Source organism: Podarcis tiliguerta, assembly GCF_965153285.1.
Source record: "Podarcis tiliguerta genome assembly, chromosome: 13".
NCBI lineage: Eukaryota > Metazoa > Chordata > Lepidosauria > Squamata > Lacertidae > Podarcis > Podarcis tiliguerta.
In genome coordinates, this window is record NC_139546.1 from 19,241,733 (window position 1) to 19,268,930 (window position 27,198).

Consider the following 27,198-nt stretch of genomic DNA (forward strand, 5'->3'; position numbering starts at 1 on the left):
TCAATTCTTCGGCGATCAGCCTTCTTTATGGTCCAGCTCTCCAGTGGCGGAGTAGGGGCAGCAAAACAGAAAGTGCCGTCTCCAGTATTATTTTATTGTTTTCCTTTTTCGTCATCAAAACTGTTCTTTAGTGCAGAGGGCATGGGGTGGCAAGAAAAATTGCTCAGAGTTGGCTACCCCAATTTTAAAAGGTTTGCAAGGGAAAGGGTGGCGCAGATTAGTGAGGCGTAGAGGCCAATCAATCAATAATTTATTATTTATACCCCACCCATCTGGCTGGTTCTCCCCAGCCACTCAGGGCGGCTCCCAACAGAACATTAAAAACATGTTAAAAGATCAAACATTAAAAACTTTATCCTGGTGGGCCAGACCCTTATCTTCTCTCATCTCCGTGTATCAATTTCAGCAGCTGGGTGGGACAGCCCCCTTGTCAAGTTATCTGACATCTGGTGATTGATACCGACCAAAAGTCCCTTACGCAACGCTTCACAAGCACCCAACAAGCTGCCAGTTCCCAGGTGGTTTCTCACCCCATATCCAGTTGATGGACAGGTTCTGTCTCTTAAAGCCTTCTGAACATTGATGTCCCGAGTTTTAATTTTAGGATATTGCTGGAGAATTTCTGGGCCTCCCTGCTCTACTCCTCCTGCTATCATCACACCTTCAAAAAGAATTCTCCTGGCTGCAATGAGGACTAGAAACCTAGATTTTAAAAGTGTTGCAAACCATGCCCTTTCTCTAACAGTTAAGTCTCGTCTCTTCAAGACTCTGCAGATCATACCCACCAAGAGTTTTAGCAAAGTCTTTGTTTTAGCAACCCAGCCAGATATAAATATTATTATTGTTGTTGTTGTTAGCTTAGGTCTTGTGTTTGCCTGTGAACTCATAGCAAGGACACAGACTCCTGTCCCCACATCACAGTGTGAATTCCAGCCTGTTTTATTTTTAGAGCTGGAAATGTCAGGCTGCGGTGTGATTTATATATGAAAAAGTTCACGTATGTGTTTTTAAAGACACGTGACAGGCACAAGTTGTCACTGCCTGGGCTGCTGTGATGTCACTCGATGATCTCACCAGTTGCAAGTGCTGAAAAGTAGAAATAAGTTGATCGCTTAAGTTAGATGGCCATCTGTCATGGATGCTTTAGCTGAGATTCCTGCATTGCAGTGGATTGGACTGAACCATGATTCTACAATGGATAAGTGTGTGCCTTTTAGCTTCTAGGGTCCTACCCACACAGACTGTCACACCTTGAACCTGCAATATCTGGGAAGATACTGTATTTTTCCGTGTATAAGACTAGTTCCCCCCCCCAAAAAAATGTCTAAAATTAGGGGGTATCTTATACATGGGGCCACCTCTCCCCATTTTCTTAAGACTGAGTCCCCCCAAAAAGGGGGCATCTTATCGTCAAAAAAATGTGGTAATTTGGATCTATTATTTCTTCAAAGCTCAAGGCACAATAGTCCACAGAGGGATGTCCACACATGCTGAGCACGTTCCACGGTTATTCATTCTTAGAATACAACTCCATGCAATAAAGGAGCACAAACACACAAGCTTTGCTGGCTGAATAAGAAGACTCTGTGTCGTTTTTTTAAAAAAATAATTCCATGCATATGACACTGGGAGTTTGGCGTCTGCAGAGAACAGAAGCCAAAGCTGCAGGGAACAGGAAAGAGCTCTGACGATCAAAGGGACTCAAAGCACCAACGCAAGACACACCTTGGGACCCGCGGTCGTGGGAGGAGACACAACAGTGCCTCTGCACCGGGTACATTGCGTCTCAGAAACCTGCCCTTGCAGAGTGTCCTTCGGCGTCCAAAGAAAGGACAGGAAAGGAGGAGTCCCTTTTCAAGGGCACTCCCTAAAATGCTGCATCAGCTTGCCCACGCTGGCAGGAAGAACATGCCAAGACTGGGTGCTCTTCAGCGACTTTGCTCCAGAATAAAAAAAAATTGAAGCAAAGGAAGCCATACGTGGCAGCTTGCTGATGGGACATCTATTCCTGAGGATGCCCCGATGACTGAGGGGTACTGCCCCTTGGGTCAGAGAGGCCTGAAAAGAGATGGTGGACAGAGTAGACGTCCATGGAAGGAACAGCCAAGAGCCCCTTTCCCATGGGGAGTTTTTCTTTCCTTCTCCGCGGGATGACAAAAGCAAAGCACAAATCCGTAACTCAATCCCCACCAAAGGAGCCCAACTATATGGGATATCAACGGCATGGATCTTTCTGCATGACCAAATGTTGCATCATCAAACGTCCCGGTTTCTAAGCAGGATGGGGGACAGTGTGTCCTTCAGGATGGTGCTGGGCTTCCAATGCCAGTCATTCCTGGCTGTTGCTAATGCCAGCTAGAGCCAAAGGAGTCTGACGTCATTGGGAAGGCCACATGACCTCCCGTCTCTGAGATAACAGGGGTGGGTATTTATACTTGCATGTATTTTTGTGTTTCTTGCCCACGGAACTATCACAGGTGTCCAGAGAAGCCGGCAAGCCCCAGCAGCTCTTGTGTGTTACTCGACAGGCCTTTTGTTCGCTAGCATTGCCCACTGCCCGTGTGTGTCTGTGTGTGTTCCCAATGCCTGCTTGGATAAATATACACAGCCAAACCTTGGTTGTTGAACATAATCCATTCCAGAAGCCCATTCGGTTTCCGAACCGTTCAACAACCGAGGCGCAGCTTCCAATTGGTTGCAAGAGCTTCTTGCACTCAAGCGGAAGCCACGTCGGACGTTTGGCTTCCAAAAAAGTTCGAAAACCGGAGCGTTTACTTCCGGGTTTTCGGCGTTCAGGAACTGAAACGTTCCAAAACGGAGCCGTTCAGGAACCAAGGCTTGACTGTAACATCATTCATCCTCTTAAAACAATTTGTAAACCATTTTTCATAAAAAGGTCCACCACGTGGCACCAGGGTATGTCAACATCATCTCTCCAAAAGCCTTCACGATGCTCTACCACAGGGGTCAGCAAACTTTTTCAGCAGGGGGCCGGTCTACTGTCCTTCAGACCTTGTGGGGCGCCGGACTATATTTTTTAGGGGTGGGGTGGGGGAATGATCGAATTCCTATGCCCCACAAATAACCCAGAGATGCACTTTAAATAAAAGCACACATTCTACTCATGTAAAAACACCAGGCAGGCCCCACAAATAACGCAGAGATGCATTTTAAATAAAAGGATACATTCTACTCATGTAAAAAAATCACACTGATTCCCAGACCGTCCGTGGGGTGAATTTAGAAGGCAATTGGGCCGGATCCGGCCCCTGGGCCTTAGTTTGCCTACCCATGCTCTACCACATGGGAAGACTTTCGGAGAGATGATTTTGATTACTCAAACATAACCATGGTTTGAGCCAATGCTTAAAGCATTCATCGCGCGTGCACACACACACGGTGAATAGGTGGTGCCATTTTTGCAAGCCTTACAGCCATGTCCTAATAATGTCAGGATTCCTTCCACTTTCTGCCACACCTAATGGAGCCCTCACTCTGCAGCTCCTCGAGCCACGAAGCACAGAGGAAAGTGATGAGAACATGTAGCTGGAGGTATAATGCTGTGTTTCTCAAACGACAACCCTAGCGGCTGCTTCTTTCAAAAACCAAAGAGGAGGGGAAAGCACCATTACAGGAACCAGTGACCAAGAATCTGTCCGATGACCTGCATCTTGCTAGCCAAGTGCATTTCAGAGACAGACTTCAAATCTGAGCTTCAGAAGCACAAGGGGGTGAACCAAGCCTCTTAACGGAGCATTCTCCCGTTCTACAATTCCTCAAAAAGTCAGTAAACGTGGGGCGACGAAAATCCAACACCAAAAAGTCAATCAGCAATGAAGCAATGCGTCACACAACCAGGGAGGTAGGGTTTAAAATTTAATGGTTCTTTCCCCCGATGGTTCATCAGCGAGCAAATACTGCGGCAGTTTTTGTGTGTCCGTGGTTCCACCCAGAGAATAAAATAGATCTATGTATATATATATATATGTACATGGAAACTTCCAGACAATTCGAGAGCGTGCCATGCAGGAGGTTCCAAGCAAAGGCTGGCTGGCAGTTGCTTGGGGAGCCAGAAGGTGAGATCAGAAGAATTTGGGGGAGGAGCGCAGGAGATTCCTGCTTAGATGAATTGGGGAAGCGGCCAGAATGGAAAGCAATGGCAGGAGTCAGATGGGGATGCTTTGCCCACAAACCCATCACCATTCCCATTGCTTCGAACGAGGACCAGAAATGAGGGATCCTGGCAGGAGCTACAGGAGAAGGAAGGAGGACTGGCAGAGGGGGGGCCTACAGTCTTTGCACCTCCCAAACTGGGCGCCAATACTGCAAACAGCGACTCTTGCCTATCACTTCCACACACCGTAGTCGAGGAGACAATCCCTTTCTTCTCTGGGCAGAGACCCCCACTCGCTCCACCGGAGTTGAAGGGGGAAGCCCTCAACACTCCCCACCCCAGCCTCTCCCTCACCCACCACAACCCACTGAACTAGGCCCAGTTGCTTACGCAGCCATGTTTTTCCCACAAGGCTTTGCTACAGCGCCTCAAGCGACCTAGCAGCTCCTGCAAGCATCACGTGGGAATTCTGCCATTGCAAGGCTCGCCCAAACTGCCCACCCTGTTTGGGGGCAACGCTTTGGCTCACAGAGAATAGGGTGCGCAGGACTTTTCCCCCACCACGAAGGGAAGCATGTCAGCATGAGCCTCACTAGGAGTAGATCTGCGCTGTCACGAAACCATTTCAGCCAATGGTGGGTGGACAAGCCGATTTGAGCGGGGAGCCACCAGTGGAATTTTGAGCCCTCCTTCCAACGCTGGCACAGATCCCACTGCACACCTACGGTCTGTCTGCCCCTAGTGTGGGTACCCATTTCCCACCCACCCAACCCACAGTTAAAACGGCCTCTTTTTCATGTCAGTCCTCCCTAGCTGGGGAGTCATACACGTTGGGAAAGGTACAGAATGTAACGCAAGGGTTTCTGTGTACCATTCCCCCTCCCTCTTCTGCTTGCGTTGAAAAGCAACCCAGGTGGCCTTGAATTTTCTCAAACTCGCCTGCTCGTTTCAATAGGTTTATCTGCCTATGGTTGCCACTTCCCCTCTGTCCGCCATGTCAGGAAATGAACACAGACCACATGCGCCAGCTGCTCTGACATTCCTTTTCTTCTTGTAGACTCCCCCCCCCCCCTTGACTTTTCTCTAAATCTTAAGTGCCCAATCCTTTAAGCTCTTCCATTTTACGGTATAATAAATAATAATAATAATAATAATAATAATAATAGATGGTGTGCAAAACACTTAAGTATGATCCAAACCACTCGTGGAAGGCAAACCCCAATCGGCTAGGCCAGAAGGCAGTTCTGAGGGTGGGGCAAGGAGAAGGAGAAGAAGTTCCATGCGGGGCCGTGGCAATATTTGTGAAGGAGATCTAGGCTACGTACTTCCAAAAATCAAATCTGAGAAGCTGCCAGGCTCCAGGCCAGGCCAGCCGCGAGCTCTTGCAGAACGAGGTGGGTTTGTGCTGGTGATGATCATCCCGTGCTTCTCTTTCCCGCCCCAATGTTTCGGTGCCTCCGTCGTCGAGGCCGGGCGTTGAGACACCGTTCCCTCGAGCGAGCAAAAGTCTCTGTCTTAGGTCACCCTGTAGGTGGAGGTGTTCTTGGGCTCCGTGCTGGGCACGCACCAGTCGTCGGCTTCCTGGATGGTCTGGTAGTGGCGCCAAGCCGATTTGTTGTAGACCGGAAGCCGCTCGACAGAGTCTGTTGACAAGGCCTGGGAAAGGGACAAAAGCAGTGTGGGGTGAGGGGCTCCTGGCAGGGCCAGGTGCACGGCCAACGCACCTCCAATGGCGGCTCTGGGGCTGTAAGTGCCCAATTCACCGTGCCTTCAACCCCCTGTACCTGGCAGTGCCCACAGGGACCACCAGGTGACCACTGTGGGCCCTGCAAGTTGGAGAGCTCACTCTAAAAGGGAGAGCCAGTGTGGTGCCCTGCAGATGCTGGACTACAACTCCCATGATCCTCAACCACTGGCCAAACTGACTCAGGGAGATGTAGCAGTATAGATTTTTCCAATGCCAGGTTGTATCTTTGGGGTCTCTGTGTGTGTGTGTTTTAAAAGGTATGTGAGAGACAAGAGAGGCATGGGAGAGTCAGGAAAAAGTAACAGCCTTCCCACAGTCTGCTCCTGCCAACCAAGCAGTTCGAAAGCTTCCCACTATTTTAATAGCAACAGGAGACTCATATGGGGTTCTTGCGCAGAGTCAACGGCCGAAGGAGGGTCACAAAAACTCCCATAGAGGTTCTCCTAACCCAAACGTGCATCCAAAACAAAGGTCCTCTTCGCCCGGGCTTCTTTTGGAACTCCCAGTGACACTGGGCTTTCGGAAGAAGCCGTCAACAGGAAAAGTACAGTGAGGGGGGGAAAGTATTTGACCCCCTGCTAAATTTGCCCGTTTGCCCCCTGACGCAGAAATGACCCGTCCATAATTTTTATGGTAGGTTTATTGTAGCTGTGAGAGACAGAACAACACCAGGAAAAAACCCCCAGAAACCCAGAAGACAAAAGTCAGAGATTGATGCGCGCTATAATGAGTGAAATAAGTATTTGATCCCCTATCAACCAGCCAGATGTCAGGCTACCTGGTATCTTCACTGTATGTAACGAGCTGAGATTAGAAGCACCTGCTGTAAGGGAGAGGTCTTACCTGTAATCCCAGCTCGTTACAGTACCTGTAAAAAAGACAGCCGTCGACAGAAGCAATCAATCCAGCAGATTCCAAAGTAGCCACCATGACCAAGATCAAAGAGCTGTCCAAGGATGTCAGGGACAAGATTGTAGAACAGCGCAAGGCTGGACTGGGCTACAAGACTAAATTCCAGTAAAATATTGTTATTCTGTCTCTCACAGCTACAATTAGCCCTACCATTAAAATTACGCAAACGGGCAAATTTAGCAGGGGATCAAATACTTTCCCCCCCTCACTGTAACACGTGTGGCAAAGTTAACGCCCATCCTTTAAGCCACCACCTAACCAGAAAGGTTACGAGTGCTCGGAAGTGGCTTTCCCTACCATGCCCACTTTCATAGGCACTATGAGGCAATGGCCCAACTGATGTCACTCGTGGACTCTCTGCCCTTGGTTTTATTCCAAGGCAAATGACCTCAGGAGCACAAGTCTTTGGGCCTTGGCTCAGCTGAGCTGCTCAAAAGCAGATGGCCTGCAGAGCGAACATCCCTTAGCTTTCGTTTCGAACACGTATTATGCTTTTCATTACCTGGCCGTGTTAACCACGCCACTGCTTCCTTGTGGTTTAAAAAATTTACCTTCTTGAGAAATATTGTTTCAATCTGCTTTTAATACTGGATTTTAAATTGTGGCAATCTGTGCCCTGGGACCTTACGATGAACAGAGGGGTAAAGAAACCAAACTGATAATGATGATAACGGCAACTACAGCCTCTTGCGGAGAGATCCACAAAAAGACAAGCGTGTTAAAAGGAACTGAGATCCAGCTCCAAGGGCCTTCTGGTGGTTCCCTCGTTGCGAGAAGCCAAGTTACAGGGAACCAGGCAGAGGGCCTTCTCGGTAGTGGCACCCGCCCTGTGGAATGCCCTCCCACCAGATGTCAAAGAGAACAACAACTACCAGACTTTTAGAAGACATCTGAAGGCAGCCCTGTTTAGGGAAGCTTTTAATGTTTAATAGACTATTGTATTTTAATATTCTGTTGGAAGCAGCCCAGAGTGGCTGGGGAAACCCAGCCAGATGTAAGGTAAAGGTAAAGGGACCCCTGAACATTAGGTCCAGTCGCGGACGACTCTGGGGTTGCGGCGCTCATCTCGCTTTACTGGCCGAGGGAGCCAGCGTACAGCTTCCGGGTCATGTTGCCAGCATGACTAAGCCGCTTCTGGCAAATCAGAGCAGCACACGGAAACACCGTTTACCTTCCCGCCAGAGGGGTACCTATTTATCTACTTGCACTCTGACGTGCATAAATAATAAATTATTATTATGATTATGATTATTATAACGTTCACCTCTTCTGAGAAGCAGGAAAGGAACAGCTCCTCAATGGGTCAGTATGTGAAGAAACCAGGTCAGGACCCAAAAGAAGGAAGTCACATTTGCGGGTGGGGGAAGGAAGACAAAGGACGAGAGCAACTCACCTTCAAATAGATGACAGCATCAGTCCCAAACCCCTCCATGGAGAAGAGCTGAAGGTCACCTTGGAAATACTTGGCGTAGAGTCTGGAAATTGGCAAGCCGTACCCAAAGCCAGCCTGGTTTTAGCAGGAGGAAAGGACAGGAGTGTGGTTAGTAAATGGTCTTCTCTCTCTCTCTCTCTCTCTCTCTCTCTCTCTCTCTCTTTCCCTCCCACCACTCTGGGCCCAGTTAAGAGCACATACCAGGGGAAGTTGTTAGACTATGCTGAGTTGGATAAGATGACTGGGAAGATTAGATACTTAAGAGACCAAAAGTTCACAGAGGACTGGGGAAAATTTGTTGAATATCTGGAGAGTATAAGTGAGGGTCAAATAACCGCTAGAGGGTTTTAAAAGAGCACTGTGAAAATGTGAGAGGTATTGTTAAAAGGGAATAGAGGAAAAAGATTCAAATAATGACAATATGAATAAAGGAAATGCGTAAATTAATAATGACAATGAAAGATTTACAGAAAAGCTGAAGGAAGTCTAGAAAAGAAAGACTTGTGAAAATTTGGATGTGAAAATAATGTATGTTTTTGCTTTTTTTTTGGTCGTAAATTAATACAAATTATTATTTTTTTAAAAAAGAGCACATACCAGGGGCGTCCCTCCGGTCCCCAACTCTGGCTTGGGTGCTGTGGAATACATATAGCTGAAGAGCCGCTCTATCTTGCGCAGAGGGACCCCTCCTCCGCGGTCGCTCATCTGCTCCAAGACAGGGAGGGGAAATAGCATCAATTGTGATGGGGTAGGGGGGGCAGTTACTGCTGCTAGATGATGATGATGATGATGATAATAATAATAATAATAATAATAATAATAATAATAATAATATATTTTATACCCCACCCATCTGGCTGAGTTCATTATTTATACACCGCCACTCTGGGCAGCTCCCAATCGAGTGTTAAAAACAATACAGCATTAGATATTAAAAACTTCCCTAAACAGGGCTGCCTTCAGATGTCTTTTAAAGATAAGATAGCTGCTTATTTTCTTGACATCTGATGGGAAGGCGTTCCACAGGGCGGGCGCCACTACCAAGAAGGCCCTCTGCCTGATTCCCTGTAACCACACTTCTTGCAATGAGGGAACTGCCAGAAGGCCTTCGGCGCTGGACCTCAGTGAATGATGGGGGTGGAGATGCTCCTTCAGGGATACAGGACCAAGGCCGTTTAGGGCTTCAAAGGTCAGCACCAACACTTTGAATTGTGCTCGGGAACGTACTGGGAGACAATGCAGATCTCTCAGGACTGGTGTTATGTGGTCCCGGCGGCCACTCCTTCTGAATGATTTCCTTCTGAAACTCCTCCCTTCCCAGTCTCCCTGCTTACCCTGATGGAGAGGTCTTCTTGGCCCAGGGACACCATCACCTTGATGGGCGGTAACGTGAGGCTGGACTCGTGGCTTTCTACGGTGGCTCTCATGGCGTTCTGGAAGACAACGGAAAAACGAGGTCTCCCTCAGCCAGATTTTTCTAAACCAGACCCTCCTGCCCCACTGGGTTGAATATTTCAGCTTTCAAATTCCAAAAAATGTTGCAACAAGACTTGGGCATTCAAAAGACACTTTGGTTGAATTAATATTATTTAGCGTTGCTCGGTAAGTAAACTGCAGGTAAAATTGCAGAGAAATCATTAAAAATGATCCCCAAGTACTTGCAGTTATATATTATTATTATTAGTTAGCATGACCTGACATTTTCAGAAGGTAAAATCAAAATTACTTGGTTTTCTAAAAGCAGCTTAGGTGATTCTTCATCAAACCTAGACTTAGCAAGCCAAACACTGTCCAACCACAAAAGTAACAGAAGACTGGAATTCCTCACACCCAGAAGCATATTTTTAAGACCCTTCACTGAATAAATTTGGAAGAATTAAGCTTCACGCCCCTAAAAGGGAACACCCAACTGCCACAGGTTTGCTTCCTGCAGTTAGAATGTACCTCAGCAGTCGGCCATTAAGGACGACAAGGAAAGGAATGCGGGTGGGAAAATGGCCGACTGCCATCAAGGTAACTCAAACAGCCCGTTCCAACAACTCGTTATGGATCCATGAAGGGATTAGGATTCCACTGGAAATCCTCCAGCAATTGTTTTCCTCCAATTGCTTGTTTGCTCAGTAATATTTATTGTATTAAAGAGACATGTGTGTTTGAGAATTTAAAAAAAATGGTTATGAATCTCCTAAGTGTGATTTTGATTTATTATGATGATTATTATTATTTATACCCTGCCCATCTGGCTGCGTTTCTCTAGCCAATCTGGGCAGCTCCCAACAAAATATTAACAATAATTTAAAAAGCGATAAAACATCAATCATTAAAAACTTCCCTAAACAGATGTCTTCTAAAGGTAAGAGAGCTGTTTATTTCCTCGACATCTGATGGGAGGGTGTTCAACAGGGAGGGCGCCACCACCGAGAAGGCCCTCTGCCTGCTTCCCTGTAACCTCACTTCTCACTAGGAGGGAACCGCCAGAAGGCCTCAGCGCTGGACCTCCGTGTCTGGGCTGAACAATGGCGGTGGAGACGCTTCTTCAGGTATTATTACTATCAAAACCGCTAGGAAGAATTACCTTGAACAGCTCGAAGAGCATGTGGTACAGGTGAGACGGGACATAGACCATGTGGATGGACTGGTCAGGTTGGTTAGCTAGGAAGCAGGAGAGGAGAGGAGAGGTCATTAAAAGCAAAACGACTGCTATTCTCTACCTTCCCTTCCAGCAACCCGCCACGTGCACGTCGCCCATGCTTCCTGCTGCATTTACCTGCCAGTTTTCAGAAATGCTGCTTTAGGCACACAGATTCCATGTTCAAGGTTAGATGTTCTGGTTCATGTCAGGTGCTGCCCCCAAGACGCCACAACCCCAATGCCGTCATGCCAAAATACAGGAGGCCTCAGCTACTCAACCAAGCAGAGAAGGCCTCACAAGCAGAGGAGACTCCTTGCATTTCCCTGCTCCCCGAGGCCTTTCCCCTGGCTCCTTGGTTGGCTCCCTGGCTGGCTGGGAGCCCTCCAAGACTTCCTTCTTTTAGCTCCCCATCAGGCTGACATTGGGACACTGGTGGCGCTGTGGTCTAAACCACAGAGCCTAGGGCTTGCCGATCAGGAGGCTGGCAGTTCGAATCCCCACAACGGGGTGAGCTCCCGTTGCTCGGTCCCTGCTCCTGCCAACCTAGCAGTTTGAAAGCACCTCAAAGTGCAAGTAGATAAATAGGTACCACTCTGGCGGGAAGGTAAACGGCATTTCCGTGTGCTGCTCTGGTTCGCCAGAAGCGGCATAGTCATGCTGGCCACATGTCCCGGATGCTGTATGCCGGCTCCCTCGGCTATTAAAGCGAGATGAGCGCCGCAACCCCAGAGTCGGCCATGACTGGACCTAATGGTCAGGGGTCCCTTTACCTTTATCGGCTGACATGTCAGCGTTTCTATTGCTCTTCACAAGTCCTCCCCCCCCCCACACTTCGACATGCACAAAACTGCTCCCATTTCCCACAAGCACAATCCCCAAATGCTTCTACAGCCGTACCTCGGAAGCAGTGCCGGATTTACATATAAGCTAAACAAGCTATAGCTTAGGGCCCCACTCTCTTGGGAGCCCCCCAAAAAATTAAAAGAAAAAAACAACAAGATGTACATTTCCAAAATATAAGATAAAAAACATATAAAATAAAACCTACATACAGCAACAGTGTTTTGTGTTGTGTATGGAACTATTAGGTCCATAAATTACCATCTAGCATATATTCAACACAAAAAACAGCGACAATTTGTTTTTGACAAAGGACAGCTGGACGTATAAAGGGCCCCATTGCCTTCAGTAGCTTAGGGCCTCATCAAACCTAAATCCGGCCCTGCTCGGAAGTCGAACGGAATCCGTTCTGGAAGTCCGTTCGACTTCCAAAACGTTCAGAAACCAAAGCGCGGCTTCTGGAAGCTCCTGCAGCCAATTGGAAGCCGTGGAAGCCCCGTCGGACATTTGGCTTCCCAAAATAGTCTGCAATCTGGAACACTCACTTCTGGGTTTGCGGCGTTTGGGAGCCAAAATGTTTGAGAACTAAGCTGTTCGAAAACCAACGTACTACTGTATGTAATTCTAGTTCCAGCAGAACCATCAGATTTTGCAAGCTAGTATAAAGCAGCGTTGGAGGTTATGCACGGTTATTCAATGGCAGAATGCAACCGTTTGGCTGTCTGATATCAAATGTGTGCTGATATTTGTTCCCCTTTTGTGAGCTGGACTCTCCCTCCCCCCAAATACTACTGAATGGTTAGGAGGGTCCACTTGTGGGCTAAATGCTTTTACCATCCTGAGCAGAGTCCCGCTGAAACAGTCCAAAGATCCTTCCAATCCTACACTGTGGCCCGAACAGATGCCTGTGGAAAGCCCACGAGCCAAGCATGACTGCAACAGCCCTCCCATTCAAACTGAAATCCGGGGTATACTGCTCATGAACATGGAAGCTCGCTCAATTTAGCCACTGTAGCTTCATAGTTTTAGAATCGGGGTTGTCTGCTGTTAGTGGAACTTGGATGCTTTAATACATGGGTGATGAAAGTGGTTTGTTTACCCCTTGGTGATACCTGAGAAGCAGAACCACTATTTGCCCCTATCTAGTTTATCTTGCTTATCTCCCACCGCAGACCCAGGAAAAAGGGACCTATTGTTAATAAATTGCAGGGCTCTTCCTTCCTTCCAGAATGAACACGAAGGGCTGCATAATTGTGGGGGAGATATTGTTTGACTGCAAATGACCACTGAAAAATAGCAAACGAGCGCTTGTGTTTTTCTGTCTTTTATTATTTCAAGATCAGTATTTGCGTTCTGTCAAAAGGCTGCTCTGTATTTATTAGAAAATACTGGAAAAGTGCAAAACCAATATCCTTATTGAACCGCTTCAGTCCTGAATGCAAAATAAAAAAATAAAAACAAAAATGCAAACATGCCCCCAAGTCTTGATGAAAGAGATAAGTTAAGCATCTACTCTAAGTTGTCCGTTAAATAGGATCTCCCATTACTCCGATTTCCACATTGCAAAGAGCTGCACCTGTTGAGTTCTCCATGCCATGCCACCAAGTAAAGGGATGGGAGCTGCTATCGTTTGGTTTAGGAGGCGATAAAGAAAAAAGCCACAAGGAAGGAAGCTGGGATTCTAGCAAAGCTTTAGCCACTGAGCCACAATGCTAACCTTCAGGACAGCCTGTTGACTGAATGATTTACTTACTAGGCCACGGGTGAGCTCCTGTTCCAGAGGCTGAATTAAAAGGGGGAGGAAATGAATGAGGCCAAGAGTTGCTCTACAAGCTGAAAGGACGGACCTTCTCTCTTTTATTTCATTTAAAAAGGGAAGCCTGGAGAGAAAGTTGTTTCGAAGCCTAAAACAGAAACAGACTACCCTGGGGCATTTCCCACCCGTCAGAATGCTATTACGAAGCCCATTTCCCCAAAATTACACTCCAGCGTAAATTAAGGTCCGTCTCTGCAACATTTATGATTATGAGCCTCATATTCAGGTGGAGGAGTAGCACCTCTGTATATCAGGAAGCCTTGCAAAACCTGTCTGCAGTCGAGAGGACCTTCCGCAGCTGGCCTGCAAGCACAGTACTGATCACGTCTACTCAGAAGTAAGCCCTGCTGAGTACGACAGGCTTGCTCCCAGGTAAAGCAGAGTTAGGACAACGGCCTTCGTCGATGGCCACCAGCTCTTGGCCTATACACCACCGGAGCACCCGTGTTTCCTTTATCACCCCGCGTTTAAAGGAACCCTCTTTTCAATCTTACCACCCTGCCTTCTGGCTCTGCAGGACTCACCGTTCACTTCCTGGATCTCCAGGTCGGGAGAAGCCATGTAGTATTTGTCACACAACAGCTTGGACATGTCGTAAGCATCTGCGGCAGGAAGAGAGACCCAACATTTTAGGTTGCTGCAGGAGCACAGTCTGCTTTTTTAAAAATAATAATAATATTTTTTTATTCATTTTCCAATAAAAATCTCCCAATTATTAACAAATCAGGTCAAATCATATACATTTATCACCAATTATAAATTCCAAATTAAATAATTTCCAGGGACTCCTCACGTTCTGGTTTCTTGAGGTAATACCTTTTATTTACATTTTGCTTTCTTGCTTGTTGGTTCCAGTTTCATAATTCTGATTGTCCATTTTCATTTTATCAATTTGTCAGTCTCCGGTAAAGGTAAACTGACCATTAGGTCTAATTGTGGAGGACTCTGGGGTTGTGGCGCTCATTTCGCTTTAATGGCCGAGGGAGCCGGCATACAGCTTCCGGGTTAGGTGGCCAGCATGACTAAGCCGCTTCTGGCGAACCAGAGCAGCGCACGGAAACACCGTTTACCTTCCCGCCAGAGTGGTACCTATTTATCTACTTGCACTTTGACGTGCTTTTGAACTGCTAGGTTGGCAGAAGCAAGGACCGAGCAACAGGAGTTCACCCCGTCACGGGGATTCAAACTGCCGACCTTCTGATCGGCAAGTCCTAGGCTCTGTGGTTTAACCCACAGCGCCACCCATGTCCCACTTCAGTCCAGTACATAACTCAAAATCTTGTTTTAACAAGTCTTTAGATCTAATTAGCCTAGTCTGCTTTTGGAACTCTTTTAATATGATGATTTTGCTGCATACTAGTATGAATTAGCAGGAGCGGCTGCTACAAGATGGGATTAGGGAGTATTTTCCCCCTGATCATCCCCTTAAAGACCCAGCTGGCCCCCCAAGTAATAAAATCACCATTCTTCAAGTAATAAAAAGAGAAATAGGAGGCAGCGTGAGTTGTATCGCTTCTGTTTCTTTACCACGGAAGACTCTCTCTCCCGCTTCTCTCTTGGTATTTCCCTTTGAATTGTTCTGTGGGAACACTCAAACCCAGCTATGAAAGAACTGCCTGGCTTCAGTTGTCTGTGTCCCTTAGACTACCACCAAGCATTGCACGTGGGGCTGCCGTTGAAGACAGTTGCAAATGAGGCAAGATTAATTGACCCAAGGCCTTGGGTAAACAGGAAAAGTCTTAGCTTGGTGTGGAAATGTCAACAAGGCCGGCGCCAGGCGTGTCTATCTGTGGAGAGAATTCCACAGACTCCTAAAATGGCCTGTTCTCATGTGGCAATCCCACCCACTGCCCCAGGTGAGGGCCGTGTTTGAAACTCCCACTTTCCTAGGTGCATTTTGTGACAGGGAATTTCATTAGCGAGGGCAGTTTCTGGGCTCTGGACACAGTACTGTGCCAAAGATTTCAGATTAAAACTGCAGAGTGAAAGGAAACAAGGACTGTTTTCCTCCCCTACTTCCAGCTACTCTCTGAAGAGAACGGACCCTCTTAAGAATATTAGGGGGGTGAGCAGGGGAAGGACTAGACCATGTGAAAAATGAACAAAAAACAGTGGTACCTCGGTTTCCGAACGTAATCCGTTCCGGAAGACGGTTCGAGTTCCGGAACATTCAAAAACTCAAAACGGAAGCCTCAATATGGAAAACACAATACGGAAGCTGCAGGGCATGTTCAACTTCGGAGGCGTGTTCAAAAACTGAAGCATTTACTTCTGGGTTTACAGTGGTACCTCGGGTTAAGTACTTAATTCGTTCTGGAGGTCTGTTCTTAACCTGAAACTGTTCTTAACCTGAAGCACCACTTTAGCTAATGGGGCCTCCAGCTGCCGCTGCGCCGACGGAGCACGATTTCTGTTCTCATCCTGAGGTAAAGTTCTTAACCTGAGGCACTATTTCTAGGTTAGCGGGGTCTGTAACCTGAAGTGTATGTAACCCAAAGTACCACTGTACAGCGTTTGAAAACTGAAATGTTTGTCAATGGAGACGTTCGAAAACCGAGGTTCTGCTGCATTTTAGCTCATTCATTTTCATTCATTCATTCATTCATTCATTCACCATTCATTTTCAGGAAGGAGCAGGAAAGGGGGGGGGGGAGACACAGAAGATAAAAGCCCACCAACCTCTGACCACGTCCGAGACGTTGCAGTTGGGATCGATGCTGCCTATGTGCTTGGGGTGGGCCGGGTTGGTGCTGCCATCGAAAATCAAGGCTGTGAGGGGGGAAAGGGTGAAGTAAACAAAGGCAGAAACCATGGCATGTGGCAACCATGACAGGACAGGCATGAGGAGATCCTGGCGCACCAGGAACGGGGGTCAGGCTGCCCCACACACGGGTGACTTCACTTTGAGGCGGTGACAGGCCCCAGGATATGCAGGAGGATAAAAAAAGGATAAAAATTTAAACTGTTTTAAGTAAAGGATTGGGAAGTATGTAGGTAAAAGGTAAAGGACCCCTGGACGGTTAAGTCCAGTCAAAGGCGACTATGGGGTTGTGGCACTCATCTTGCTTTCAGGCCAAGGGAGCCAGTGTTTGTCCACAGACAGCTTTCCGGGTTGTGTGGCCAGAAAGGACTAAACCGCTTCTGGCAGAACGGGACACCGTGACAGAAACCAGAGCACATGGAAACGCTGTTTACCTTCCTGCCACAGTGATACCTCTTTATCTACTTGCACTGGTGTGCTTTTGAAGTGCTAGGTTGGCAGGAGCTGGGACAGAGCAACGGGAGCTCACCCCATCACGGGGATTCGAACTGCCGACCTTCTGATTGGCAAGCCCAAGAGGCTCAGTGGTTTAGACCACAGCGCCAGTACTATGACGCAGCAAGAAGGGGAGAGAAGGGAACTGCTGCAAAAAACAGGGTGGGAAGACAACTTTAGATTTGCACTGAATTGTATTAATAGGATGTAAATGCCTCAATTTTTTTGAAAACTGATAAAAATTAATTAGCAAAAAAGGGAAAAAAAAGGAAAAGGAATTGCAGAAGCAGTGTTATAGACCAGGAACAAGGAGGTTGACGGTCTGACAGGAATCCAAAATGGCTGCCACTGAACTCACTGTGCTGGTTAATCAACATGCGAATGGAAATACGGCTCAGGTAGAAGCGGTCCAGGAAGTACTGGATGTTTTGGTTGGTGACGGGGTCGTCCCCATAAGCTTCTTTGTACTCGATCACACCTTGCGCCATGGTGGGGACCACGTCGTTGTGGCGATTGCGGATCGTGACCAGGGCGTTCGTGAATCTGGGAGGAGGCAGGCCACAAAGGGGGGGGGGGGGAGGGAGAGAAGAAATCTCAAAAACGGGAGGTAGGTCTTCTGTCTGAGAGGAGAACAACGTCCTTCAAATTTTCCAGACAAGGCAAGGGCCCAGGTCTCCTATGCTTCACTGTGTGCTAGAGGAAAATCACACACCCTGCCCCATAAGGGCATCTCATTTGGGGGGTTAAACATAATTTCTGCAGATTCCTTCTATGAGGGGTCTTTAAAATATGTTTTTTTGGGGTGTGAGGAATTCCAATCTGCTATTATTTTTGTGGCAGGTCTATGTCTGATGCACATAAAACCACTTTCGGATTTCAATTTTACCTTCTGAAAATATTAATACATAACTGCAAGTGTCAATCGTTTTGAATGATTTCTGTGCAATTTTACAAACCTCCCAAGTCACGTTCCAGTGGGAGGAGACCAAAGCCAAGTACTGCAGCAACTCCAGACAAGATTGTTGACAGTCTGCATGCAGGAAAGATGTCACATAAAAAGTGGCTTTGCAATGATGCTGTGAGGTGGGGTTCTTGTATGCGCTGTTCTCAACAGCCTCCTCCCTCCCCCCCCAAACCCAAACTCACTGTCCCAGCGTCCCTTGGTCTTCAGGGTCTTTGTCCAGGAACACCATGATGTCCAGCAAGCTCTGCACGTACCTGGGTAGAAGGAAGAGAGAAGGAAGAGTAGGGACTACTTGGATGGAGAAGAAGTTTGTGAAGAGTTGCCTGCAGCCTTCATGGACTGGCTATGTGAAGACCACCGAGACCACATAACACCGGTCCTGAAAGACCTACATTGGCTCCTAGTATGTTTCCGAGCACAATTCCAAGCGTTGGTGCTGACCTTTAAAGCCCTAAACGGCCTCAGCCCAGTATACCTGAAGGAGCGTCTCCACCTCCATCATTCAGCCCAGACACTGAGGTCCAGCTCCGAGGGCCTTCTGGCGGTTCCCTCCCTGCAAGAAGTGAGGTTGCAGGGAACCAGGCGGAGGGCCTTCTCGGTAGTGGCGCCCGCCCTGTGGAACGCTCTCCCATCAGATGTCAAGTAAATGAACAACTATCTGACTTTTAGAAGACATCTGAAGGCAGTCTTAATGTTAGGTGGTGTGGTGTTTTTAATATTCTGTTGGGAGCTGCCCAGAGTGGTTGGGGAAACCCAGCCAGGTGGGCAGGGTATAAATAATAATAATTATTGTTTATTATTATTATTAGTGTTTAGCAAGAGGCTAAAGGAGAGACACATATCTTTAGACCACAGAATCAAAGAATCATAGCATTGGAAGGGATTGTGAGGGTCCTCAAGTCCAACCCCCTGCAATGCAGGAATCTTTTGCCCCACATGGGGCTCGAACCCCCAACCCTGAGATCAAGAGTCTCATGCTTACTGACCAAGCTACACCCAAGGATGTAGATTTGAGCCCCACGCTCGGCAAAAGATTCCTGCCTTGCAGGGGGGGGGGGGGCTTGCATGACCCTCACGGTCCTTTCCAACGCTACAATTCTAAGATTCTTTGATTCTATGTATATACCTATAAATACTCGGGTACATCCATGCGGGATGCACATTCGCAACCTGCGTCTGTGCATGGGCAGGTTACAATTCAGAGCTTCTGTGCATGCGCAAAGCATGATCTAGCGCTTCTGCGCATGCATGGCCGCCAAAACCCGGAAGTAACCCGTTCCGGTACTTCCGGGTTTTGGCAGTCCGCAACCTGAAAAAAACACAGCCTGAAGCGGTTGTAACCCGAGGTATGACTGTATTTGTGTTTGTGTGAATGTACACGCACAACCGCATCACCTATATTCCACCTGGATCTCTCCTTTGGGTTTTGATCTGTGGGAAAGCGAGAGAGATGTCTGCATGGAAGGAAAGAAGCATATCTATTAATAATAAAGTGTAGCAGGGAGGCGATGATAAGGAAACAGGCAGGTTTCAACGCCAGCTTGGGCACTGGGTGGCTGCAGGGAGGGAGAGGGAGTTTGAAGCAATCTACTTGACGCTTTGCTCTGCAGTGGGGGAATCGCGGTTTTCCTACGCCGTGTTTCTCCGGCAACTGCAAAGGGATGTTGAGAACAGGGCGAAGTCAACAAACAGTCCCTTATCACGTGCTTCCCTCAAAGTAGGACAAAGTTCGTGCAAGCCGCTTAAAAGCAGCGGCACCTTCAGGCGAAGTGAAAACAAAACAAAAACCCTTTCCTAAAAGAAGGGGGGAGGGGAATGAGGGAAACAGAAGTTAAAAGACCCAGGCAGGCAGGCAACTGGCCAAGCATCTTCCTTCCTTGGGAACCGAATCTGACAAGGTGCTACACTTTTCTGAGCACGCATAGGGAGCCATGTGAGTGTGCCGCAGCAAGAAAACAAAACACAGAGTGTTGTGGCACCATGAAGCCTCCTTTGCCAACCTGCCGCCCTCCTGATGTACCCGGACTGAAATGCCCATCCGTTCCGCTGGCTGAGGCTGGTGGCAGTTGCATGCAGAAGGTACCGGGTTGGCGATGGATGCTTTAAAGGCCAACAGATTTATTGCGGCATCAGGTTCCAAGCACAGACCTCACCTATTCCCTTGTGTGTTTACAGTGGTACCTCAGGTTACAGACGCTTCAGGTTAAAAAATGCTTCAGGTTACACTCCGCTAATCCAGAAATAGTACCTCATGTTAAGAACTTTACCTCAGGATGAGAACAGAAATTGCGCACTGGCAGCGGGAGGCCCCATTAGCTAAAGTGGTACCTCAGGTTAAGAACAGTTTCAGGTTAAGAACGGACCTCCGGAACGAATTAAGTTCTTAACCCAAGGTAACACTGTATTTCTTAAGAGTCAGCCGCCAAGTTCACTCACCCAAAGGCTCACAGCTGCTGAAGGTGTTTTAGAGCACAATCTGGGCGTTTGAAACTACATGCCAATCCCGCCCCAGCCCCATTGAGACATGGCACATCCATCCTCGATGCCTTAGTATATTTAATATTATTTTTAAAATTGGATTTTTTTAAAAAAATTAATTGGATTTTTAAAATAAAATGCTTTGGGAGGAAAGATCTTTCTAAAGATAGTTTTCTATTTAAGTTACATTATAGTCCAGAGGCTATTCTTCAGGAAATAAGGATTTGTTTTAAGTTTTTCAGTCTGTTTTTTTTAAAAAAACAACAACGTTTAACCACATCAGTTAACAAACATCGATACATATGCTATAATGTTACTGTTTTAGTTAAAGAAATTGTTTAAATTGTTATTAGGGAAATGATTGTTTTTCTCCTTCCAATAAAGTTGTCCAAATATAAACAGTTAACTTATTAAACATGACAATAATTTCATAATCACCTATGTGTTTTTAACAGTATAAGCAAATCAGTAATTTTTGATATAACAGTAAAAACTACTCTGAAAATTTATTATTCCAAAAATGAAACCTTCACCTGGTTGTAAATAATAAGAGTGAGTCTATCTGTAAAAAAAATGATTTAAATCAAGTCTTACTGACAAGTGATTTAAATCAAGTCTTACTGACTAGTGATTTAAATCAAGTCTTAATGACTTGATTTAATCCACCCTGCTTAGAACCTATTTCCACTCTGACACACAGACAGACACAGACAAACTTTTGCAGATCAGGGCAAGCAAAACACTGCGTTATCCTATGTACTCCAAATCATTATTCCTAAACACATCTACATGGCCCCAAGCAGCCAGTCCCTTTACAGCAGGCTGCGAGCACTGCTGATGGGAGTTGTAATTCAAGGGATGATGGGAGTTGTAGTCCAGCAACATCTGCGGCTCCCTCTGCTGTTTCTTGTTTTTCTCACATAACAGCTCCCTGATCTGCACCAAAACCACAGGTCCTTCTTAACTCGGAGCTGCCCCCTTACCACCAAAAAAACAAAAAAACAAAAACGGCAGCCATGTCTTTGGCTGGAGAGATTGCAAAAAGCCTGTGTGCTTCCAAGGCAAAGGGGGGGGGGGGGAACACCTTGACAACTCAATTATTGAAACGTAAGCTCTTGTGGAGGGATGCGGGTGGTGCTGTGGGTTAAACCACAGAACCTAGAACTTGCCGATCAGAAGGTCGGCGGTTCGAATCCCCATGATGGGGTGAGCTCCCGTTGCTCGGTCCCTGCTCCTGCCAACCTAGCAGTTCAAAAGCACATCAAAGTGCAAGTAGATAAATAGGTACCACTGTGGCAGGAAGGTAAACGGCGTTTCCGTGTGCTGCTCTGGTTCTCCAGAAGCGGCTTAGTCATGCTGGCCACATGTCCCGGAAGCTGTACGCCGGCTCCCTCGGCCAATAAAGCGAGATGAGTGCCACAACCCCAGAGTCGGTCACGACTGGACCTAATGGTCAGGGGTCCCTTTACCTTTACCTTTAAGCTCTTTTGGACTGCAATGTTTGCATAAAGTGTTCATGTCGTTCTAAAGGCAGGTGGGGGGGGGGAGGTAGAGGGGATTAGCTCGGTGGGGTTTAGATCAGGAGGTAACCAGTTGTAACAGCATTCACCACAGGCTCCTTTTCCTTATGAACTTACTTCCACTGACCCTCAGATAAACCACTCTTGTCTGTCAACCTTCAGTGATGGTCAGCAAAACCCACACTTAGAAGGGTTTTCCTGGACCTACAGCAGAAATAGAGACCCCGTGGCCCTCCAGATGTCGTGGCCCAAACACTGGGCTTTGCTAACTGGGGCTGACTTATATCAAGCCAGAAGAACTACTCCTCCAGCCGAGTAACATCCGCTCCAGGGCTGGAAAGTCACTTTGGTATGGCAGGCTGTATAATAAAGGAACCACTGATCATCCTCCGAGGCCCATCTTTGTGTGTCTCCTCCATGAGAGGACTGGAGGGCGGCAACACAAGAACAGGGCCTTTTCTGCAGTGGCTCCCCGTCTATAGAATACTCTCCCCAGGGAGTTTTGGCTGGCACCTTCATCATACACCTTTAGGTGCCAGGCAGCAATTGTTCCTCTTCAGGCAGGGTGACTGACATCCGATGCACTTTTAAATGTGCTGTGGGAGGGAGCGTATTATTAGTTTGTTTTTGTTCTTGTTTTTATTGTGTATGGTGTTTTTTATATATTGTGATTTTATCTGCCCATAAACATCTAAACAAACAGAAGGGACTCACCAGCTTTGCACCAGCTGGACGGAAGGGGTGCTGAGCACACGGTCTGGGAGAAGGTTGATTTCCTTCATGATGTTTGCCAGCCGGACAGGGAGTTCTTGGCGGAGGAAAGTGAATGAGGTCTTCTCGCAGGCATTGCTGGATCCTGAAAAGAAAAACACACCCTGCTATCAGCTGTTCTGGCGCACGCCCCAAGGAAAAGGTTACGCCAGCCAGTATTTATTTATTTGGCTGCTGCGTTTCTATCCCTTCTATTTCCCCCCCCCCCCAGGAGCTCAAGGTGTTGTGCATGGGTTCTCCCCCTCCTCAAATAGCCCCCACAACAACCCTGTGAGGTAGGTTAGACTGAGAGGCAGCGACCGGCCCAAGGCTTTATGTCGGGTGGGGATTTGAACCCTGGTCAGGATCCCAGGTGCCACTCTGGAATGTTACTGCAAACCAGCCTGCGATCCCCAACGAAGGCTCCCTAATCGGAGGATAATCTATAAAATTCTAGCCTTGTAAGATCCAGATCAGGCATAGGAAAACTCGGCCGCCAGATGTTTTGGGACTACAACTCCCATCATCCCTAGCTCACGGGACCAGTGGTCAGGGATGATGGGAGTTGTAGTCCCAAAACATCTGGAGGGCCGAGTTTGCCTATACCTGTTCCAGATCCTGCAATTAACTATGTTACCACGTACCTACAGTATTACAAGCGCACTATGCATGCACGCACGCACACAAACACACACAAATTTTGTATCTTCCTTCACTGTCCCCTCCATATTTATGATGACAAAGGTTCTCATCAGGGAAAGCTCAGGTGACGCTCTTAGTTCTTTAAGGTGTCTTAATGGCTCTCCGTTGCTTTTGCTATGTTGGAGTAAGATAACAAACATGGAATAAGCTAGCTGCTCAGGCTCTGCTCCTTGAAAGTTGCTAGACCTCATGATTGTAGAGAACAAACTGCAAAGAAAAGGGGGGCAAGTTTCTGCTCAAGATTTAGAAACAAAATGGTAGATTCAAGCAGTCAGGCGCCAAGAGTTTGTATAGCCACACACTTTGCCATTTCAGCTGCCAACAAATCCATTCACCCAGCTGCTACAGTTCCATTTCTGGAGTGGATTTCCAACATCTGCTACGGATTACCTCGGATTTCAATGCTTTCCATGTTCCCTTACTCAATGGGCACTAAAACCACTTCCTGGGGTAGATGGAAGTGCAGGAACGGAGAAAAACAGCACAAACCTAACCACGTCTACTCCAGGAGTCTTCTTCAGTTCAAAGTCTTCTTCAGTAAGTCTTCTTCAGTTCAAAGGATCTTAAAAGGTAAAGGGCCCCTGACAGTTATGTCCAGTCGTGGACGACTCTGGGGTTGCAGCGCTCATCTCGCTTTACTGGCCGAGGAAGCGGACGTTTGTCCGCAGACAATTTTTCTGGGTCAAGTGGCCAGCACGACTAAGCCGCTTCTGGCAAAACCAGAGCAGTGCATGGAAACGCCGTTTACCTTCCCACCGGAGCACTGGTGTGCTTTCGAACTGGCAGGAGCTGGGACAGAGCGACGGGAGCTCAGGATTCGAACCGCCGACCTTCCAACTGGCAAGCCCAAGAGGCTCAGTGGTTTAGACCACAGCACCACCCGCGTCCCTTTCAAAGGATCTTACTCCCAGGCAAATGAATTAGCATAGCAGGCTTTAATCCCTCACATGCAACTGCTGGAATTTGTTTTTGGTGGCGCAGCTTGACCTTGAAATCCAAGGTGGTTTAAAAAAAATACCCGGCTTATTTTACAAAAGTCCTGAGAGCTTAAAAAAAAAGAAAAGCAGAAACCACTGTAATGCATTAGTAAGAAGCACGGGGTGGGGGTGGGGGTGGGGAACCAGCTTTCCAAAAACAAACGCCGGATCGGATGGTGTTATTTCAAAGCCCTGCCACCTCTGAATTCTATAAATCAAACTGTATGGAAACAGGGTATTTCTCTACTAACAGGAGGAAGGTCTGCAGACAGCAGGGACGTGATGTGTTTATTACTGAAGCAGATGTGTGGAAGCAATTTATGCTGTCAAAAAAAGGAGGAAGAACCCAAGGTGAGAGCGTTGGGCAAGGACAGGGAAACAGGGAGCTGTTCAGCAAACAGAGGAGACAGAAAAGCAAGCAGAGGATGTAGGAGAAGGCAAGCTGGGCCCGTACATCCAAAGGTTTTTCCCACCGCCCCCACCCCTTCCATCCAAACTCTCCACGGAAGGAAACCTGCACACAGGTCAAAGCACTAAGCAGCAAGCTGAGCTGTGCAAGCAACTGCTGGAAAGGGAGACAAGGAATCCATTGTGCGTGTTTCCGTTTGCTACCGAGGCAAAGAGTGTGGAGTTCTTTATTTAGCCCCGCTGTTTTGAAAAGAGCGTCAGACACCATCCTCACAGGAATGAAGCACTGCAGGGAAAATGGAGGGAGGGGGAAATTGGCCAGAAAAAAAACGGCAAGTGGGGCTAGGGGAGGTCTTGACGCTGAGGATCCCCCAATCAGCACCGCTTGTCCTTCATATCCTTCAGAGGGCATCACACAAAACTCCCCCCTCCCAAATCACCAGCATAAACCCAGAGCGAGGAGGCAAGGTCTTTGCAATTCACAAGAATCGCTTCTGCCATCAGGGAACTTTGAAATATTCTCCGTCCTGCTCCCTCCCCCCTCTCATTCATCTCTGATGTCCTTTCGAAAAAGCAGTGTGTCTGGGGAGATGTTAATCCAGGTGGACAAGTGAGCAAATCCTGGCAAAAGGGCACTGTTGGGAACAGAACTTTAGATGTTGTACCTGCCCAGATTTAGTCCAGGTGTTTGGCTTGCAACCTTGTGGATATAGGGACACGGTGATGCTGTCACCGTTCAGATTTGGGTCATTTAGCAGCACTGAAACTATACGGCAAAGAGGCTAGCCCCCTGCTGGTAAAACTGCTGAACCAAATGTCAATTTGGGGTGGGGGGCTGAATGCAGCAATTCCTTAGCTCAAAAATATACATATTTAGCCCCCAGGAAACACTGGTCCCGCACTTAAGCAGAGCACATCACAAATCTCTCAGAACCGTGGCAATGGATTAGTAAGGAAGGGCACAAGAATTATATACCAAACAGAATGTTTATGTGCAGAAACAGGAATGATGCAGACCCCTTTTGGGGGTTGCCACATTTATCTGAGATACACAGGACATATTTACTTATAGAAGTGCACTCTGCGACTTGTGGAAGCACAGAGATCAGCCTGAAGTATCTAGTTGTGGAAATGGGTGTGTGTGTTAAAGGCATGGGAGCACGCAGGAGGAAGAGATTTACTGGACTGCATGGGAGGCAAAGAACAGGCTAAATTTGAGGAAAGTTGGGTGGCTGCACTTATGGCAGCGGGGTGGGGAGTTGCATGCGCATAGGAATGTTTATCTACCTATATAAACATTTAACTGGAGATGTCATTGAACCTGAGACCTTCTGCACACAAAGTGAGCTATGCTCCCAATCTCCTCTCTCTCACACACACACAAACAAGAGGAAAGATCACCTGTTCGGGCTGCGGGACATTCCTGCATAGATAAATAGGGAATGCTGTTCAGAGAGCCAGATTAAAGTGTTACTTGGTATATTTACGCAGAGGAGAGGTGTTCTGAGGTCATCTCATGATTCACCTCGTTACACTGAACTGTTTGATCCACAACTGATCTCCCAGGTGGCAAACTGACCTGGCAGCCAGTTCCACTCAACTCAACAGGACTTGCTTCTACTCACACTTGCACAAGACCACCACCCTGTCAAACCTGTTAAGGTACCAAGGACTTGTACACCCCAAGCGCAGGGGACGGGCTTAACAAGGTTAGGGAGGCAAAAGGAGAAGCGGGTCCTTAATCCGGTTTAGCTGGGCGCAGGAGGGTGGGGGGCAGCCGGTTCTCGCTTCCCTAAATGATGCATATTATCTCACTTTCCCCCCTACAAGACACCCAAGAAAAACAACGCAGCAACCAGTGGCTACAACTCTACATGCACTTACCTGGGAGCAAGTCTCCACCCCCCTCAAATCAGGTCTTCCTTCTGAGTGCACTCGCAAGACAGGAATGTGCTCCAAAACTCCCTCTCCCTTTTAATTCGCCATTAAAAAAAATAATAAACTATGGAGCAGAAGCAAAGCAGAAACGCAACCAAAGCTTCCGTCCCCTTTTGTTTACCATTAAAGAAAACTTCTTGTCTGTCGCTGTTGTTTAAGTAGCAACAGAGCAGACGCAAAGAGATTTAAACACACATTTATGCGGATTGACTTGTTATTTTTGGAGGCAGCAGGTAGGTCAATGCGCCTCCTTCCCCTGCCTGCCCGCCTCCCTCTGCCCGTCCACGCACCGAAGTCCAGGAACTGCTTCATGGAAAGCGGGGACGGCGAGAACTTGCTGAAGTGCTCGATGTACTTGGGCGCCCCGGCCAGCGCCGAATGGCCCTTCAGCAGGCAGCGCAGGAGGCGCATCGCGGCGGCGGCTGCACTGGCACCAGCCAGGCCCCGGCAGGCCAACTCAGCGGCCCTCCCGCCTTGCAAGAGCCGACCCGCACTCTCGGGCGGCTCAGAGAGCGACTGGCAACAGCCCTGGAGGAGCCGCCAACCCCGGAAAGGCACAGCCCCGCCCTCACCAGCTCCCGGCCAATCCGAGGCGGGGGCCCGCCCACCCACTACGACGGACTGCCGCGGCGGAAAAAAACAAGACGTGGCCGGCCAATGGGAAGGCGCTCGGCACCACGTGGAAAAGGAAGGAGGAGACTCCGGTGCGCCC

At 47.8% G+C, this 27,198-nt stretch overlaps 1 protein-coding gene and 1 long non-coding RNA gene across 3 annotated transcripts in view; one reads left to right on the forward strand and one right to left on the reverse strand.

The window, feature by feature from the left end:
- Positions 1-4,310, forward strand: part of LOC310661902 — a 150,450-nt gene extending 146,140 nt beyond the window's left edge. The window contains exon 2 of the long non-coding RNA XR_014504161.1: positions 3,281-4,310. This is a non-coding gene — a long non-coding RNA (uncharacterized lncRNA). The remainder of the gene's footprint in view (positions 1-3,280) is intronic.
- Positions 3,864-27,010, reverse strand: PDK2 (pyruvate dehydrogenase kinase 2). Of its 2 annotated transcripts, XM_083408413.1 has the most exons (12): positions 26,777-27,010; positions 22,426-22,567; positions 17,896-17,967; positions 17,108-17,292; positions 16,173-16,262; positions 14,018-14,095; positions 13,431-13,460; positions 10,781-10,857; positions 9,540-9,638; positions 8,803-8,910; positions 8,167-8,280; positions 3,864-5,770 (listed from the first exon to the last, which is right to left on the reverse strand). In XM_083408413.1, the coding sequence occupies exons 1-12, from the start codon at positions 26,895-26,897 to the stop codon at positions 5,630-5,632; spliced, it is 1,257 nt and encodes a 418-aa protein (XP_083264539.1). In that variant the 5' UTR covers positions 26,898-27,010; the 3' UTR covers positions 3,864-5,629. The 2 variants fall into 2 exon arrangements, with proteins under 2 accessions (XP_083264539.1, XP_083264540.1); XM_083408414.1 differs by lacking the exon at positions 13,431-13,460 and having other exon boundaries at positions 26,777-26,999.
- Positions 27,011-27,198: the final 188 nt, after the last annotated feature.

Excerpts from the sequence above, each read along its gene's own strand:
- PDK2 (XM_083408413.1), bottom strand. The coding sequence starts at position 26,897 with ATGCGCCTCCTGCGCTGCCTGCTGAAGGGCCATTCGGCGCTGGCCGGG. Across the intron at positions 17,293-17,895 it reads GACCAAGGGACGCTGGGACA|ATTCACGAACGCCCTGGTCA; the intron begins GTGAGTTTGGGT and ends GCCTCCTCCCAG. Across the intron at positions 5,771-8,166 it reads ATGCTGTCATCTATTTGAAG|GCCTTGTCAACAGACTCTGT; the intron begins GTGAGTTGCTCT and ends TCCCTTTCCCAG.